At 42.2% G+C, this 19,830-nt stretch overlaps 1 protein-coding gene across 1 annotated transcript in view; it reads left to right on the plus strand.

Moving 5' to 3' along the window:
- The window catches only part of CSMD3 (CUB and Sushi multiple domains 3), a 467,563-nt gene that overhangs the window by 393,109 nt on the left and 54,624 nt on the right, over positions 1–19,830 (plus strand). The window contains exon 46 of the mRNA XM_069959625.1: positions 10,045–10,227. Within this exon, the coding sequence (XP_069815726.1) occupies positions 10,045–10,227 (183 nt within the window). The remainder of the gene's footprint in view (positions 1–10,044; positions 10,228–19,830) is intronic.

Genomic DNA, 19,830 nt, shown 5'->3' on the forward strand with positions numbered 1-19,830 from the left:
AAAAAGATTAACATTTTAACATTAAAATAATTTTCATTAATTTAATTTAAGTTGAATCTAAAAACCAATAATTTCCGCACCCGCAGAGAGCACCCCCGCAATCTGTTTTCCTGGACTTTGTAAACATATAAGGATATGAGGACCATTGGCTGGAGATTAGCATTAACATATTCAAGGAGAAGCAGCCCAGATTTTGCTGAGACCGTTGTTCCAAATGTCAGAGAGACAGCAAAATAGGAGCTGGCATCGAAACGTATGCGGCATATTCAATGGACACCATTCCAATTGTTCTTTTTGATGAAAACTTCCTCTGGGTTTTCCCAGTACATGTAGAGTAATAGCTACAAGCGGAGAAAGCAGAAAGCTCAGGGAGCCCGAGAGTCAGATAAGTAATTAGTAGGTAATATAATTAATATTACAGATACGATGTACAGCCAAACCGAGCGGCCAAAGGTTGTGTCCTAGCATTATGTATATCATGACCCTATGCAGAGGACCGTATCCATTATTTCTATACATTATTTTCCATAAGAGATAAGTGGATTGCTCCATAATTGACAGACAGACAGACAGATACATAGATAGATACTCCCCTGTTTATGACACACATACACACACAAAATACACATGAATATAATTAAATACAACTCGGCTCCCCTGTGTGTGCCCCCCCCACACACACACACCGATACACACCCACACACACCGATACACACCCACACACACACATGAATATAATTCAACTTCCCTGTTTATTACACACACCTATATACAAATTAAACTAATTTCCCTATTTATGACACACACACCCCTATACACACACACACACACACACACACACACACACACACACATATTATACACATAAATATAATGCATATTCCCAGTTTATTACACACACACACACACCTATATACACATGAACATAATGCATATTTCCAGATTATTACACACACACACGTAAATATAATGCATATTCCCAGTTTATTACCCACGCACACACACACACACACACACACCTATATACACATGAACATAATGCATATTCCCAGTTTATTACACACACACGTAAATATAATGCATATTCCCAGTTTATTACAGACACACACACACGTAAATATAATGCATATTCCCAGTTTATTACACAGACACACACACACACGTAAATATAATGCATATTCCCAGTTTATTACACAGACACACACACACACGTAAATATAATGCATATTCCCAGTTTATTACACAGACACACACACACACGTAAATATAATGCATATTCCCAGTTTATTACAGACACACACACGTAAATATAATGCATATTCCCAGTTTATTACCCACGCACACACACACACACACCTATATACACATAAATATAATGCATATTCCCAGTTTATTACCCACGCACGCGCACACACACACTTATATACACATGAATATAATGCATATTCCCAGTTTATTACACACACACACACACACACACGTAAATATAATGCATATTCCCAGTTTATTACCCACCCACGCACGCACACACACACACCTATATACACATGAATATAATGCATATTCCCAGTTTATTACACACACGCACACATACACACACACCTACAGTATATACATGAATATAATGCAGCTTCCCTGTTTATTGCTCACACACACACACACACACACACCCCTATACACACACACACACACACCTATATACACATGAATATAATGCATATTCCCAGTTTATTACACACACACGCACACATACACACACACACCTAAATATATGCACATGAATATAATGCAGCTTCCCTGTTTATTGCTCACACACACACACACACACGCACCTACCTATATACACAGGGGCGGTCATTGGCATTTCTGGGGCCCCAAGCGAAGTTATGTCTGGGCCCCCCCCTGAACACGCGCTCCACAACAATAGACCGCTGTGTGCTGCCCCCAGTAGTATATACCCCTTGTGCACTACCGCCAGTAATATATACTCCTTGTGTGCTGCCCCCAATAGTATATACCCCTTGTGTCCTGCCCCCCAGTATTATATACCCCTTGTGTGCTTCCCCCAGTAGTATATAGCCCCCTGTGTGCTCCCCCAAAAGTATATAGACCTGCTGTGTGCTGCCCCAGTTGTATATAGACCTCCTGTGTGCTTCCCCAGTCGTATATACCCACTGTGTGCTGCCCCCAGTTGTATATACCCCCTGTGTGCTCCCCCACTAGTATATAGCCCCCCCTGTGTGCTCCCTCAGGGGTATTTAGCCCCCCTGTGTGCTCCCCTACTTGGATATAGACCTCCTGTGTGCTCCCCCACTTGGATATAGACCCCTGTGTGCTCCTCCAGTTGTATATAAACCCTCTGTGTGGTTCCCCAGTAGTATATAGACCCCTTGTGTTCCCCACCAGTATTATATAGACCCATTGTGTGCTGCCCCAGTAGTATACAGACCCCTGTGTGCTCCCCCAGTTACAGTATATATAGACCCCCTGTGTGCTGCTCCCAGCAGTATATATAGACCCCCTGTGTGCTGCCCCCAGCAGTATATAGACCCCCTGTGTGCCCCACCAGTAGTATATAGACCCATGTGTGCTCCACCAGTAGTATAAAGCCCTCTATGTGCTCCCCCAGTAGTATATAGCCCCCTGTGTGCTCCCCCACTTGGAAATAGACCTCCTGTGTGCTCTCCAAGTGGAATATAGACCCCATTCTGCTGCCCCAAGTAGTATATAGACCCCCTGTGTGCTGCCCCCAGTAGTATATAGACCCCTCTGTGAAGCCCCAGTAGTCTATAGCCCCCCTGTGTGCTCCCCCAGTTATATATAGCCCCCCTGTGTGCTCCACCTGTTATGTAGCCCCCCTGTGTGCTCCCCCCATTTATATAGACCACCGATGTGCGCTCCCCCAGTTAAACAGACCCCTGTGTGCTCCCCCTCCGATATAGTATATAACACAATAAAACAAACACTTATACTCACCTGGGTCCGGGCGTCTCCTCTTCTCTTCACTCTTGTGGCCGCAGGAAGGGTCGCAGCTTCCCTGTTTATTACACAAACACGCACACACACACGCACACATACACACACCTATATACACATGAATATAATGCAACTTCCCTGTTTATTACACACACACGCATACACACACCTATATACACGAATATAATGCAGCTTCCCTGTTTATTACACACACACGCACACATACACACACACCTATATACACATGCATATAATGCAGCTTCCCTGTTTATGTAATGTGACATATGGCAAACTGAATTTAAGATCTTAATGTTTCAGTTTTCTCCAATTATAATTCCTGTTGTTAGCCGGTCCCCTCCCAGACATTATAGTGAGCTGTATGTGTGTACTATAAATATTCCTAATGAAGGCTTGAGGCGCGTCCCACCTGTCACATGTAGCCATCCTGTATTTACAAGGCAGACATGGAGGGGTCGCCCTGTCACCCGCTAATCCTTCCATCTCGCCTATAATGTGCTAATTAAACTTCCTTACAACCTCATTTAGAAATTTTCTGATTTTTCCCGTTCTCCTCCCGGTGACAACCTGCTCCCTAATCTGACAGGGATTAGGACGGTGGTCTTGTTCCCAGGGATGGAAGAATGAAATACACAGTCACATGAGAGGAATTATACCGGCAGATAGACATCTTTTAATTGTTCACAAAATGAAACAGATAAGACAATGTCTCTGTGGAGGAATAAGTGCAAACCCTACTGGGAGTTTATTTAGTTTCTTCCAATCTCTGTTGCCAGGTGATAAGATGTAATTTCAAATCACAATGAAAAAATCTATAGGAGCTGGCTATAATAAAGGTAAAATAATGATACATTGTTTATACAAGGAGGCTGCTGTGTAATTGGGGCATTGTAACTGGGACAGCAACTGGCTATGTGCTGTAAGGAAATAACAATGTAAGAAGCAGATTGAGGGGGAAATAATACAAAAAAGGTATATGGAAAGATAATAGGTAGAAAATAGATGTGATAGATAGATAGATAGATAGATAGATAGATAGATAGGAGATAGATAGACAGATAGATAGATAGATAGATAGATAGGAGATAAATAGATAGATAGGAGATAGATAGATAGATAGATAGATAGGAGATAGATAGATAGGAGATAGATAGATAGATAGATAGATAGGAGATAGATAGATAGATAGGAGATAGATAGATAGATAGATAGATAGATAGATAGATAGGAGAGATAACTGCTTTATCCCTGCACTGTGGATGTTGACTCCACACGCTCAATAAAAGACACAAATGATACAATAGCTTATGTAATTGGTTTAGTTAGGTTATATTTCTCTATGCATTTTACTTAGATAACAATCAAATCAAATTTTTTAGTAATCAATGTGGAAATCCAGGTAATTCCATCCTGCACTGTAGATGTTTACTCATCAATAGTATCATTGATAAAAGAAATGAAGAGTATAACTGTGTTATTGGTTCGGTTACATTCAATTTTTTTCTATAATTCTACCCACCTAATCAGATCAGATATTATCCATAATCAATGCAGAAATCTAAAGTATTTTCTTACTTTTTCTCCCTGCACTGTATGTGTTTATTCGATTTACTCAATGAAAGAACTGAGCATGGTAACCGTGTGTTATTAGTTTAGTTAGATTCCATTCTTTCTATATTTGTAACAGTATCAGCACCTTTTTGAATGCTGCATCTACCTACCATTTTATATAGAGATAGAGAGGAGATCTGGACTGGTTCACTATAGATATTAGTATCGCAAACAGTTATTAAAGGAAGCAAAGCAAAACTAATACTGTTTTTATAAGCCCTTTTGCAGGTACTTTGTGATTGTTATAGATAAAACTAAGGAGTGTTATTGTTCCTCGTCTCTCCAAAGTTTATTTGCAAAGGTGACATTTATTGAAATGTTGTATCACGGACCATTGAGCGTGCCCTGTTCATCTGGCATAATTCTGAAGGGGTCACCGAAAGGGTAGATTCTGATGCTGTAGACTTAAAGGTGGCTAGTGTTGTTTTTTATGTAACTAGAGGACTGTGCATAAATGCGGCTCATATAATCTCGGGATGTTTATGACATATCTGTGTACAGTCAAAGTCATAATGAAGAAAATCGAATATGCACATCTTAAAAATATACGGTATATGTTTTATTACTTATTTATTCGATTAGACTTGAGGCTCACTCCTCTTCTCTGAGTTATTGGATAGTTTGTTACTGATTTTAACTATGTTTTCTCTGTATTGTAAAATTGTGAGGAATATGATGGCACTATAGAAATATTATTATTATTAGTAGTAGTAGTAGTAGTAGTATTTATTGTCTCCAATTACATAATACATATACAGTATAAGGCTAAGTTCACACAACGTAAGTAAATTATTGATCACGGCCGTTGTTGCCGATTTGCAACACGGCCATGAGTAATCCTTTACCTACATTGCGCTGCAGGAATCCCGGCCAGAGTGTATACACATTTATGAAGTCCGTAGTTTTTTACGCTTACAAATTTCCCCGCAGCTCCGGAGCTCAGGGGATTTATGTAGAGGTGCATTGCTTCTACATAAATCCCGATCGCACGGAGCCAGTCCGTGCGAAAATTTTGAAACCTACGCCAGCTCGGAGCTGGCGTAGGTTTCAGTATCATGATAAAAGCGGCCGTGCTCCCTCTGCGTGCTGCTAAACCCCCCGAAACGCCCCCTCTTCGCTCCACTGGCGAAGGTGTCGCAGATGAGGCAGATGCGGAAAAAATATTCGCAAAAATACCCTTTGCAAATATTTTTAGGCCAAAAAACCCATCTGCGCCAAAAAAAGGCATTTTTATGCCTTTTCTTACATGTCCCCCATAGTATACACTGTGGCCGGGATCCCTAGCAGTGCCACAAGAAAGTGACATGTCAGTCTTCATTCATGGAATAGCGACTGCAGAAAGCCTGTCAGTGCACACAATGGAGTGTGTGGCTCTGACTGCACGCCCCATTGTGAACAGCGGCGAATTCGGATGCCGGCGCGCATGGATGCACCGGCATCCGAATTCAGCAGCAGTGAAGATCATCCGGCCGGTACTGGTCGGGATGACCTTCTCTGACGCCAGTCGTTCTGTGACCCGGACGGGTCACGGAACAAACGGTTTCTTATGCCGTGTGAACATGGCCTAAACAGACTGTGGGAACATCTATGGGACAGCTTTATTGGGTACAGAGACAGCAATCACACCCAACCTATAGGGTCCAAGGTTCTTCTGCAACATACTGTAAGTAGATATCCGTAGTATAAACAGCAAATGGGGGCGGCTCTGTGATAGATGTTGCATTGTTACCTGAAAACCTGTATGCAGTCACTGCATCATGAACAAATCTTTAGAATGTGGTCAGATTGCCTAAAATGCTGACTTTTCATCTTGGCGTCTGATGATATTTAGTCCCACCTAGAAACATAGACAACGTAATAGCACAAAATACACAATATACACAACTTAATAGCAACATAAGTTGTGGCAATTATTAAAAAACATTAAAAGAAGACTGACCATAATTATTTAACCTTTTTTTTTGTTAGACTATATTAGACTATAAGACTATTAGACTATAACTATGTTGAATTGTTGTGCAAGTAATGGACTAACTCAGCTTTGCTACATCTGTATATTCAATTTATTCTTATATACAGTATGTTTCTTTTCATGAAGTTATACAGTTAGGCTATGTTCACACAACGTTTTTCAGCCCCGTTTAAAATGACGTCCTTTATTTTAAATCTAAAATAACGTACGTTATTTAGCAGCCTGGCCTCCCCTTAGTGCAATGACTGGTGTTTGTACATTATTCTAGTTTGGGGTTATTAATTGGTCTTTGGATGCGGCTTAATTGAAAAGTCCATTGAATTTACTAGTAAAATGGAGAGAGAATGGTTGAAAAAGAAAAACAGTGTGTGAACCACTAATGAAAAACGTCCGCTGTTTGCAAAAGACGTCCAAAAATAATGAACATGTTCATTATTTTGACGCCCGCGGTAAAAAACGTCTGTTATTCAATACATTGTGTGCATTGGACGGCCGTCTTCCCATTGACTTTAATGCATTGCCATTGCAGTCAGTTAAATCGCAGCAAAAACGGACATTATTTTAAATATCAAAATCGGACGCCTGTGTATACAGTGGGGAATTCTGATGCAGACGCGCACTGATGCGCCCGCATCTGAATTCAGTGGCAGTGAAGATCATCTGGCCGCTACTGCAGTACCGGCCGGGATTATCTTCTCCGACAATGGCCGTTCTGTGACCCAGCCGTGAGACAACGGAACGGCCGTTGTCTCACGCCATGTGAACATGGGCATATCCCGCTCTGTTCCAGGGAGTACAGCACTTTTTAAGCATATGGCGTTAAAGAGTAGTTGCAAAGTGCGTCTCTCTTTCTGGCAGACCCATCCTTTCCCAATTATACAGACAACACAATGGAGGATGTTCATTAAAGTTATGGCAAGGTCTTACGCCAGGGTAAAAGTGCAGATTTGCCCCTTCTGGTGGGGGGGAGCAAGGTGGGAAAGAGGTGTGGTCTCCTCCTGTGCCTCATTTATCATGATTTATGATCCATGATCATGATCCAAATCTACACCTACTGGAAGCAGGTGTAGATTTGGTACACCCCGCGTAGGGTTTTGCGCACGGCCAGCCGGATGCACTAAGAGGCATGTGAATTTGGCTGGGAAAAGGGGACGGGGCTTAATTTAGGACTGGCGTACAAATACGATATGAGTTTGATAAATTCCAGCGATGTTTTGAATAGACACTGTGCAATACCTCATTTCACCTTAGGGGGCGCTGCAGGGACATTAAAACCAAAAAAAGGGGGGAGATAGCTCTAGTAACCATTGTGCTTCTCTATAAAGCTTCTCATAACAAAAGGACATCATTTACATTATTTACAGACAGCGCACAGGAGCATCACCTTGTACTGGTCACTCATGTGTGAGTAATCGCTTTTTAATGCACAGCCATTAAACCTTTGTAGTGTGGAGACTTTGTCTTATGTTGGATTAGTTCTTTCATCCACTCTGACCGTACAGCAGCGTGCTATGTATGACATTGCCGTCATTCTCTCCTGTAGTTTTCTGAGGCACACATTACTTCCCCACCCCCTTCATATGACCTCATGTTTGTTATGCAGAATATAATGTTGGTGAAAAGATTCCTGGATTACACAATAAATATTCAATTTACTAACTCCTTAAAGGGAGCAGGGGAGAAGATTCTCACTTGCTGATATGTCCCTATTGTGCACAGGGAGCTGAGGATGAAAATATGTTTCTTACCTTCATCCTATGCGCTGTTTTTTCTATTAGCAGTTTATCTCCTATGCTAACTAAGCATTTTGGTGCACTGGGGGCAGGACTACTTCCCCCAGTGCACCAATCTGCCCCTGGCCAGCCTGCCCCTTCTAATGAATATCAGCAGAGACGGGGTAAGCAGTCCCACCCCCAGTGGACCAAAATGCCTGATTAGCATAGGAGATAAACTACTAATAGCAAGGAAATGGCTCCAAGGATGAAGGTAAAAAAATCTTTCCTTCATCCTCGGTGTCATATGTGCAATATGCAGATATCAGTTGGTTAGCTCCTCCTACATGGTGCCCAGCTTGTTCTCATTCTCTAAATATCACAGAGCTGGTCCCAGCGTACACATACTGTACATAAACTTCTTTTCTCTTATTGCTTTGGCCAGTCACATCACACATTTCTTTCTATTGTGCTGGAGAAAGTTCACTGGACTAAAAAAGGCTGGTACTGTGCTGGGGGAAGAATTTCTCAGTACACTACCCTAGCTGTGGCATTAAAAGAGGTTACTGATGCACTGGGTTTGCAAGGTGCTATGTGAGCGGAAATGAAAGAAGTAGCAGTATGATCAAAGCAAGGAAAGGGTTACGCCAATCTCTAAATGACTAATGTTGTTCTTGCTGCTGTTGAGAACCAGTGGGGTGGGATTACACTGAACCACTATGGACATCAGTAGATGCACTGGTATTTACTGCTGCCCCAAACTTTGAGTGGTCAGAGATGGGAAGGAAGCCTTGACTTACCTTTGAGAAATACTGTAGATAATTTTTAGTGCTGAGCGAGTCAGGCATTTTTCAATGCTTGAGTGCTCGACTCAAATTATGAACCCCATTTAAATCAATACGAGACCTAAGCATTTAACCAGGTGGCCCTGCTCAGCAGTGCCAAGGGTGCCTGGTTCACCTTTAAGTGATGTGTAAATGAAATGTACAAAAATTATAATGGGGGAAAAAAGCAATATAAGCAAAACAAGAGTTCTTATGTGTCTTGCAGTAATCCGGCAGGGGGGCATTTTTTCCTGACACCGGGAAGCAGGTGGCTAAGGGAAATGACGTCCACTCACCTCCCTGGTTCCAGCGGCGCTCCGGTCCCTGGTCCCCGGCCGCTTCCTGGTGTCTGACGGCCGCTCAGCCAGTCAGTGACGGAGGCGGGATCCGTTTCAAATCCGCTCAGATCCCGCCTCTGTCACTGACTGGCTGAGTGGACCTGAGACGTCACGTCTCAGGCCAGCGTCAGACACCGGGACCCGCCGCTAGAACCGGGGAGGTGAGTGGACGTCTTTTCCCTCAGCCATCTCCTCCCCGGTGTCAGGAAAAAAATGCCCCCCCCCCATCCCCGCCGGAGTATCCCTTTAAGGCTTTCTACCATTCACTCCTGTCCCTGTGTAACTTTCTGTAATTTGTTCTGATCTAGCTGTTACTAGAGACAAATTTCCCATGACATTAAGCAGTGGACAGCATTTTGCAGGGAAGGAAGACACCTAGTGGCCAAAAGTTAGAGCTGTGTGTGTGTTTTTTTTTTTTTTTTTTTTTTTTTTTATGTAAACAGTCATTATGGTTAATAAAGAGATTTACATATATGTTAGGAGTCACATGGAGGTAACCTGTTTGTAATCACCCAAACAAAAATCAAAATGAAAGCGCCCTGTCTTTACTCATAAACAGTTCTCTGTAAATAAAATATGTCCTTCTTTTACAGGTGATACCACAGGTTCGTGTGGAGATCCTGGAGTGCCTGCTCATGGCTCCAGAGAAGGGACAGAGTTCAGAATAAAAAGTATAATGAGATTCAGCTGTGAGCTTGGTTATGCTCTTCATGGGTCAGAAGAAAGAACATGTCTGAGTAATGGATCATGGACGGGAAGACAACCTGAATGTAAAGGTACATTTCACGACACTAGCTGAATAATGAAACTGCACAATCCACATGCGTAGTGACCTATAAGCCTGACAATATCTAGTAAGAAACGTATCTAGAAAATATCTAGAAAAGAAAAGTAATTAAAAGTTATTTATACAATGCTCATGTAATAAATTGTTGATTGTCCTATGTATCTCCTGTATGTGAAAATACATAAATATTAACCATTAATACAGGCACAGATTTTGCTCAAAATTAGACTTTCGAGGTGCTTTGTCCACTCTAAAATAAAAGAAAATAAAAACTACCGCTGCATATTACTGTGCTTTACATCAGAAGTTGGTAAAACCACATCCCTTTCACTAATAATTTTCTGCTTTCTAAAGTTAAGTTTAACCCCTTAAATGGTGCCAATTGCAGCATTCAAGTCTTGAGGGGCTGAGCTCCTGTCACTGCACAATCAGGACCACCGCATTGTGACTGTAGGGGTCCCTGACTGCTGTAGGTAAAATACTTGGCCTCCATGCAGTACAATTGGCGATCTTCTTATATAGTCTGCCTAAGGCAGACTCTATAAGAAGATTGCAGATACTACTAATCAGTGCTATGCAATGACATTGCATTGACCAGTGTAGGCAATCTGATGATCACTTGTAATTAGCCCCCAGGGGGACTTAAAAAGTGTAAAAAGAAAATGTAAAATATATTTTTAAAACTGTGACATAGCCCCTCCCAACAAAAGCTTTAATCACTTATATATACCAGTTTACAAATAAAACATGTAAAAATAATTACATATGTTTAATATTGTAGCATTATCTGATCTATTAGGATATAACAGTACTATTCCCATAAGGTGAATAGCGTAAACGAAAAAAGGAGAAAAACAGCGATATTGCAGATTTTTTTGTGACATTGTAGCAAAAAATTAATTAAAAGTTATCAAAATCCTCCATCTAGACAAATATGATACTAATATAAATTAGAAATTGTGGCTCAAAAAATGTGTGGTGGAGTATTAAGTGTTATAAAAGCGAGGAGGAAAAAACAAAAATGAAAATTGCCCTGGTCCTTAAGGCCAAAATGCACGGTGTCCTTACAGGGTATTCTCATTTTAACTAATATAGTTATACTTGTAGGACTTGTCAAGTGAAATATTTTTTAGCAAACTTGTCTCTTTCTTCTGATATGCTGCTCTTTCTCTCTCATTGTTGATAGCTTGTTGTCTAGTTTCTCGACCACCACTCTACTCCAAAAAAAGTGGTCTGGCTGGTGTGTATATATAGCTATAGTATAGCTATTTATATTTATTATACAGTGTAAATATACACTATCTTGCTATACATCTACATTATAACATGGTATTACAGGTAGAATTACAAAGCAATAACAATCGGTATTTAAAGGGAACCTGTCAGTCTGGATGCCGTGGCTGAGCCCACCCAACACCCCGGTGAAGCCTGGCATAGGTAACCATCCCTCGGAATCCCGCTGCTTGATCCAGTCCCTGGGCGGAGAAATCACAGCCCGAAGCAGAGCGCGCTCCTTATTTTCTATAGACATCAGACTCATCTCACCCACTTTTCATAAGTGCGCGCTCCGCTTCGGGACGTGATTTCTCCGCCCAGGGACCTCATCCAGCAGCGGGACTCCTAGGGAGGGTTATGGATGCTGGGGTGTTGGGCGGGCTCCACCACGGCATCCCAAATGACAGGTTCCCTTTAAGGAGTAAATGGCAGGAGTTAAAAATATAAAGTTTAAGAGGCAAGTTAAGAAAGTATTTAATTGGATAAGTCCAAAAGAATCCCTTCAAGTAGTTAAACAGTTAAACTTGTGACCACAACCATAGATCAAGGGATAAGGATTTTGTAGACATAAAACAATTTCCTGAACAATGTTTTTAAGAAATCTATTGCCTTACATTGTACGCTCCATCTTTTTTTTCTGATGTCATTTAGGTTTAGTATTCACTTTATCTTCGCGGGTTGAATCTTCTCAACAAGATTTTCATCTCTTTTTAAATAAGGTGGCTTATTTCTCAAATCTACCTTTTACATCCTGCCAGCCAGACCGTTCCACTGCTGCTTCTGAGAATATATTGAAAAGGACTGAAAATCTGTTATAAATCCATAGAGAACATGGCCAGCCTGGCTAAACCGTTCACTTCTATTTCATCTCAACTGCAAGCAACATAAAGACAGACGTGTCACTGGGGTTTATGTTATGTCTTTCCAAGCACAAACTTCTTGTGGCGGTTGTTGAGTTGTCCTCAATAACTGACTTCTGCTCAAATCTCTAATCTTAAAAAAAATATATATAATATAGCAGCAAGAAGTTCTCCGTATATGGTTAGCAAAAACAACATAGAATTATTTTCTATCACCAGTTGCATTTTTATCTATATTTTGAGCAAAATAAGTTTGGAGTAGAGATGAGTGCAACTTAAGCATGCTCAAGTCCAGTTGTTTGGCATTTGATTACCAGTGGCTGAAGATGTACATGGGTACAATCCTAGGCCATTGGCTGTATCAATTGCTGCATCCATCTTCTTTAGCCACCAGTTGTCAAATGTCAAACAATCAGGCTTATCTCTAGTTTACAGCTTTATACTTTAATCCCTTAGCATTGCACCATTTTATGTTGATAAATTATTTAAAGGGATATTTTACTCAAGAGCTGAAAAATAAAATGCTCCCTAACCCAGTTGGTTTCACTCACCAAGTCCCCCCTGGGTACTTTGAGCCATCTACTGTTTTTCTAGCTGCCACCATTCCTGAGTTACAGGTTTTTCTAAAAGCCGGTCTATACCCAGCAGGGAAACCACATGTCTCAGCATGCATTGCACCTTAAAGCCAACTGCCAATTATCCACCTCACCTTGTAGTATCTGCCCATCACTGCTTCAGTCTGCTTCTGCTTTACACTGTAAACAAAATATCTATCTATCTATCTATCTATCTATCTATCTATCTATCTATCTATCTATCTATCTATCTATCTATCCATCCGTCCATCCATCCAGATTAGAAAGAGATAGATGAAACAACGGTGTCTCTTTTCCCCTAGACTGCTCAGAAAGCTCTCACTGTTCTGTTATTTCCCTGCCCCTTGGCCAAGTACTCACTGATTGGTGTGATGTCAGTGCTGGGTGGTGTTACAGATAAGGTCTTACAGCTTACTTATAAACAAAAGATACAGAACAGTTCACATTACGTGAACACCCGGCCGTTCTGTGACGCCGGCCGGGTCACGGAACGGCCGGTCTCAGCCCTGATCATCCCGGCTGATCTTTCCGGCCGCGGAGCTCTGATGCAGGCGCATCAGCGTGCACCCGCATCAGAGCTTCCCATACCCACAGTGAAGCAAGCAGCCGGAGCTGCTTGCTTCACTGTGTGAACTGTCAGTTTTTTTCCGGCCGCGTATGGGATCCCGGCCGGAGCGCATACGATGTGTGTACGCTCCGGCCGGGATCCCATTGCAAATAAAGCTATGTTCAACTCCTCAAAACTACGGCCGTAGTTCTACGGCGAGAACTACGGCCGTAGTTTTACGTAGTGTGAACATAGCCTAAATCTTTAAGTGGAGTACCCCTTTAATATATATTTAAGGGTCAGAGCTCATGCAATTAATGACCAGCAGTTGTGGACCTTCTTTGGCACTTATGGGGGTACTCCCCCTAAGAGCTAAAAAAATGTAATGCTCCCAAACCTAGCCGGTCTTACTCACCAAGTCCCCCTGAGTATTTTGAGCCGTCTCCCCACAACATGGTCTATAATCAAGGTAGGAAACTACATTTCCCATCATGCAATGCTTCTGCCTGATTGGTCCATGATGTAGCCTGTGTAACAGAGCTGAGAAGGTGATGACGGTGTAGCAGAGCTGAGATGGTGATGCCGTGTGTAGCAGAGCTGAGAAGGTGATGCCGGTGTAGCAGAGCTGAGAAGGTGATGCTGTATGTAGCAGAGCTGAGAAGGTGATGCTGTGTGTAGCAGAGCTGAGAAGGTGATGCCGATGTAGCAGAGCTGAGAAGGTGATGCTGTGTGTAGCAGAGCTGAGAAGGTGATGCTGTGTGTAGCAGAGCTGAGAAGGTGATGCCGGTGTAGCAGAGCTGAGAAGGTGATGCTGTGTGTAGCAGAGCTGAGAAGGTGATGCTGTGTGTAGCAGAGCTGAGAAGGTGATGCCGATGTAGCAGAGCTGCGAAGGTGATGCCGTGTGTAGCAGAGCTGAGAAGGTGATGCCGTGTGTAGCAGAGAAGGTGATGCCGTGTGTAGCAGAGCTGAGAAGGTGGCACAGTGGGATGCGGCAGGGGGGGGTGCGGGTAGTGTGGGGGCCGGTGGCACAGTGTGATGCGGCGGGGGGGGGGGGGGTGCGGTTTAGTGTGGGGGCCGGTGGCACAGTGTTATGCTGCAGGGTGATGGCTGCATCCAACTTCAGCAACCGATATTCAAATGTCAAACCATCACACTTGTAACACTTGAGTTAACACTCATCTCTAATTCAGGTATAATTGGTGGCTAGTCTTGGGGCCTAAAGAAAGTGATGTGCGACGGGTGGGAGAGTAGTCTAAAAAATAGCAAAGATCTGGACTGGCAGGGTTCGTACACACAGGTCAGGGCAGGGTGCACAATTTCGTATATCAAATGCAGGAGATTGCAGCAGGCAAGGATGACATTGAGGAGTGAAGCCCAGGTCAAACACTGTAATATAATCCCATAAAAAAAACCTTTTTAGGAACAGTAGAGAACTAGGAACTTTATTGCTCAAGTAGGGCAGATTAGGGTACGTGACCACTCCATCTCCTTATGGGCCAGCGACAAATCCACAGATCATAGGACAGAAGGCATATATAATATTTTTGACCCACATGACGAAGCTGATGGTGCAGATATAACTTGATCTAATTTTAACTTTGAGACTCAAGTGTGAAATTTATTAAACCTTCTGTCCATCGCAGGTGGTTCGGAAACTTTACCGTACATGCAAAAGACAGTAGGTGGAAATAAAACAAAGGTCTTCCGGGACTCTTCTGTTTGGGGTAAAGTATGAGAGCCCAGTTGGCCCTCCTTAAAATTGAGGCATAATCCAATAGTAGGTGGAAGATGCATATCAAATTGTATTTTGTCTCCTATGCGTACAGCCCTAAAGAAGGCTGACAACGTGATTTACATGCTTTGATTCCAATATAATTTTACTAGTTATTTCTCTGAATGATATAAAGCATCATTTAACTAAATGTAATACAAAGCATCAGCGGCATAGATCAATTTGTATTTCTACAATTGTGGCTGTTCCTTGGCAACCTACAGCGATTCACGGCATCAATACCGACAATTTATGCAAAGATTCTCAGAAAATTTATTGCAGTAAAACCTATCCTCAAAAGTGTGAGAAAACATTCAATAGAATACAGCGGCTCCGGCACCATTTTATTGTTTCATGGGTCACAAATCCCCGATGCATAATTGAAAGAAAATGAATTTTTTTCGGTGGTTGCAGAAAGATCTATCAACGTTGATTTATAGACTGTCATTAATCAAAGAAAAGGTGCAGCCGCCTAAGCTGTAGAACAGGGAAAACTGAAAAAATATTTTTAAAAGCAAAAATAAAATGGGGATTAAGAGCGAAAACAATTAGGCTGGGTTCATATGAAATGTTTTATGTAGTGGTTGGTCACTATTCTAAAGTAGAACCGAGGAAAAAGTATGTTGGAAAGATTAACCATTTAGGCAGGCTTAGGCTATGTTTACACAACGTTAAAAATATTGAAAAGAAGGACGATTTTGCTATTTTAAAAAAACGCCCGTTTTTGCCAGGATTTAACACTGCAATGGCAATGCATTGAAGTCAATGGGAAGGCGGATGTCCAATGCGCACAATGTATTGAATAACGGACGTGTTTACCGTAGATCAAAATAATGAACATGGTCATTGTTTTCGGACGTCCTTTGCAAACAACGTTTTTCTTTTTTCATCGTTCTTTCTCCATTTTTACAATTAAATTCAATGGACTTTTCAAAAAAGCCACACCCAAAGGCCAGTTAGTAACCCCAAACTAGAATAATGTACCAACAGCCGTCATTGCAAGGGGAGGCCAGGCTGCTAAATGACGTCTCGTCATTTTAAACGGAGCTGAAAAACCATTGTGTGAACATAGCCTTAGGCAGCATTCACACGTCCATAAATTTTGCTGACCTACGGTGGGTGATTGACTGTTGTGGATTGTTTCCCTGCCCAGTTTGATGTATAAACATCATGCCAGCAGTGGGAAAAAGGGTTGAATCTCCACGACACTGTTGTGATAGAGCTGCGTGGCTCTGTCATTACAGTGCCACAGAGATTCAAACAGTATCAACATCATGTAGTTCTGTAAAATTTACAGACTTGCGAATGCAGCCTTAGGCTTGTATTAGACAGCCAGAGCCCAAACCCGAACCAGCGTTGACCTCTGTAATCGGCACTTGGTTACACATTAGTGATCAATGCGACTTGAGCAACTTGAGCTTGAGTCCAATCGTTTAGCAGCAGAAGAGGTTGGATGTAGTCCTAGGTAGTCCGGGAAAATATGGATTTAGCTATAGGCCAAATGCTGATTGATCAGACTCCAGCATGCAGTACAAAACAGTCGAGCTATGCAGTACAAAAACGTGTCCAAGGGGGTAGTCAAAGTCATAAGCCAGATAATCAGAATATAATGCAGGAAGAATGCTAGGTCAAGATACACTAGTAAACTAGGCACTATCTCAGGCAAGGAACATGAGACAAGTGAGGATACGTATGGAGCCTGGAGTCCCAGCCCATGGCGTGATTGGAACTGAGGCTCCTGGTCCTGCCCAGATACCAACAGCTGACTGGTGAGTCAGCTGTCAGTCAACAATCAGTGAACACACTACACCTTATGCTGATTGCCAAGTGAAACACTGGCCACTGCTACATCAAGGAATAGCAGAGCAGAGCAAAACATGAGAAGCAGTCTGGCTGCTATGGACGTCGAACGTATGGCCGAGTCCTAACAAGCAGCGTACAGAAACTTAAATGGAAGTCTATGGGACTTGCGGCAATGATGTATACCGGAAGTCCCATTGACTTCAATGCATCTATTAGGATATGAAAGTTTAGATAATCATTGTGACTTCCATTCATAACAAAAGCCACTGTTCTGTGTCAAATCTATGGCATATTAAAGGGGTAGTCCAGCAGGGGGGCACTTTTTCGCTGGGACCGGTGGCTGAGGGAAAAGACGTCCACTCACCTCCCCGGTTCCAGCGGCTGGTCCCGCATCGCGGCACTCTGGTGCCCGGTTCCCGGCAGCTTCCTGGTGTCTGACGCAGACACCAGGAATCGGCCGGGAACCGGGCACCGGAGCGCCGCGATGTGGGACCAGCCGCTGGAACCGGGGAGGTGAGTGGACGTCTTTTCCCTCAGCCTTCTCGTCCCCGATCCCAGCGAAAAAGTGCTCCCCTGCTGGAGTACTCCTTTAGATCCTATTTGATCCCTTGTGCTACCATTGGATCTCATTGATATATTATATGGCCCATCTGCATTCCATTATGGTTTCTTGTTGGGGGGGGGGGATAATGATGGGATATATCCTCCAGCTTCATCTTCATAAACGAGATTTGTAGAGAAATACATATAATTTGCAATTCATCCAATTATAATCATTCTCGCAAAGTTGTTTCACTGTTAACTTGCACCAACATTTCTACAATTTTAATTAAACCATCATTTTCTATTGGAGCACAGCTCTTACTAGGGTTTCTGATGGGTTTTCCACCGTAATGCATATACATTAGCTACAATGACCTGAAAGATAATTGTCCTTAACTTCACATTCACAGCAGTGGTGACAAAGTGTTGAGATTTATTGAGGTATAAAATGGTTAGTGAGACATAATTCACATAATGGACTGACCATTCATCTTACTGTAAACAATAATTGCACGTTTTAACTTTGCATTAAGGCGAACATGCGCTGCATACTATTTATTGCAGGTGGCCTTATGGGAAACATCCATGTTGAATACAGGATTTAGCGGTGGCTTAATCGTGTGATGTCCTTGAGCATGGAAACCTCTAGCAAAGAAAATCATAAGATTTATTAAAACAAGTGCAAGGGAAACCTGTAGCAGTTACCACATTCGGGTTTGCACAAACCTGAAAAATCAGCATTTAAACTCTGCTGCCTGGAGAAGGTTAATACAACCCAAGGACTGCCTGGAAAACATAAATACAGCCTATGGCTCGATCTACGTACCTGAACTTTCATCAGGTTCGCTCACCTCTAGTTGCCACCATGACACACTCTGCTCGGCAATCTGCTCATCAGCCTGCTGCTTTTGAAGTTCATGCCGCTCTGTGCTGCTCCACCCCGGATGCCTGGAAAAGCTGGTTCCAGTCCTTGCAGAAGTCTCCGAGGACTGGATCCAGGTTTTTCAGGCACCCAGGGTGAAGCAGCACAGAGCGGCATGAACTTCAAAAGCAGCAGGCTGATAAGCAGATTGCCGAGCTAATGAAGGGATTTTCTTCATTTGTACTGTAAATCGGCTCATCTCTAGGTAGCACAGTTGACCTTTTCTATGTCCTTCCACTGATCTGTATACAAAGTAGTCCCTCACACACAGCTCCAGAGATTTCAATAGTAAATATGCTAGGGGTATGGGATTTTAAGGGACTTAAATTGGAGCCGAATAAAGGACCTCATTTTCTTCTCCACTGCCTCCAACTAAGGATTCCTCTTATTTAATAGTTGTGCTTCATATATTTCCTTTATGCTCTTCTTTATGCCTGTATAAGAGAGGGCAAAATAGTGATGTACAGTAGATCCATTCTCTCAGAGATCTATTTCTATCCATTTCTGTGTAGTAGTCCCCCTCTCCCTTCACATATACAGGCTTATGGAAATGTATAAATGAAACATATAAAGTTTAATAGGACATAGGACATGTTTTATAGGTCTAATCATAGAAATCTGCAGTAGGGTTCCCTAAACATGTAACTATTTGAGACATTAATGTTTTCTTTTTCATCACTTCCACTGTCATAAATAACTCCTAAGAGCTGTCCTTTAACCTTTATGCTTCATCTCCCCACTTTCACTTGACACCTTTTTCAAGGCTGTAGTGCCCTATCTACCTTTTAAAAGCTTGTAATGGTGATGTTGCACCTATACAATAGCACAACTTTGTAAGGCAGGCCCTCAGAGTCACCTTTTCATTCCTCAACCTCATCTATACATTTTTACCCTTTTAAAAGCTGTGTCCTTCATACTACCGCTAGTGCGTAAATACAATGGGAATCTTTTTTTTGGTGGAGTCCCTTTAAGAAATACACTTATGTATTAAAAGATTTCAGAATCTTCATAAGAATAAGCCATCTGATGTCTATTCACCTATTCTTTTGAAATGATTGTAATGCTTGGTCAAGGGCAGTGGGAAAGCAGACCTATTACTACAAGCTTTTAATTGTTACTATGCCTTTAAGAACAATACATCATTGTTTGTGCTCTAATAATGTGTACAAGGATTGTGCATTCAGAAGCTAATAAAGGTTGGTTGACAAATAAGGCCTTGATTAAAAATGCTGGTAATGTACCATATGCCTCAATGTCAGATTCCCATTCAAGATT

This window comes from Dendropsophus ebraccatus, chromosome 2, assembly GCF_027789765.1.
Source record: "Dendropsophus ebraccatus isolate aDenEbr1 chromosome 2, aDenEbr1.pat, whole genome shotgun sequence".
Lineage (NCBI taxonomy): Eukaryota > Metazoa > Chordata > Amphibia > Anura > Hylidae > Dendropsophus > Dendropsophus ebraccatus.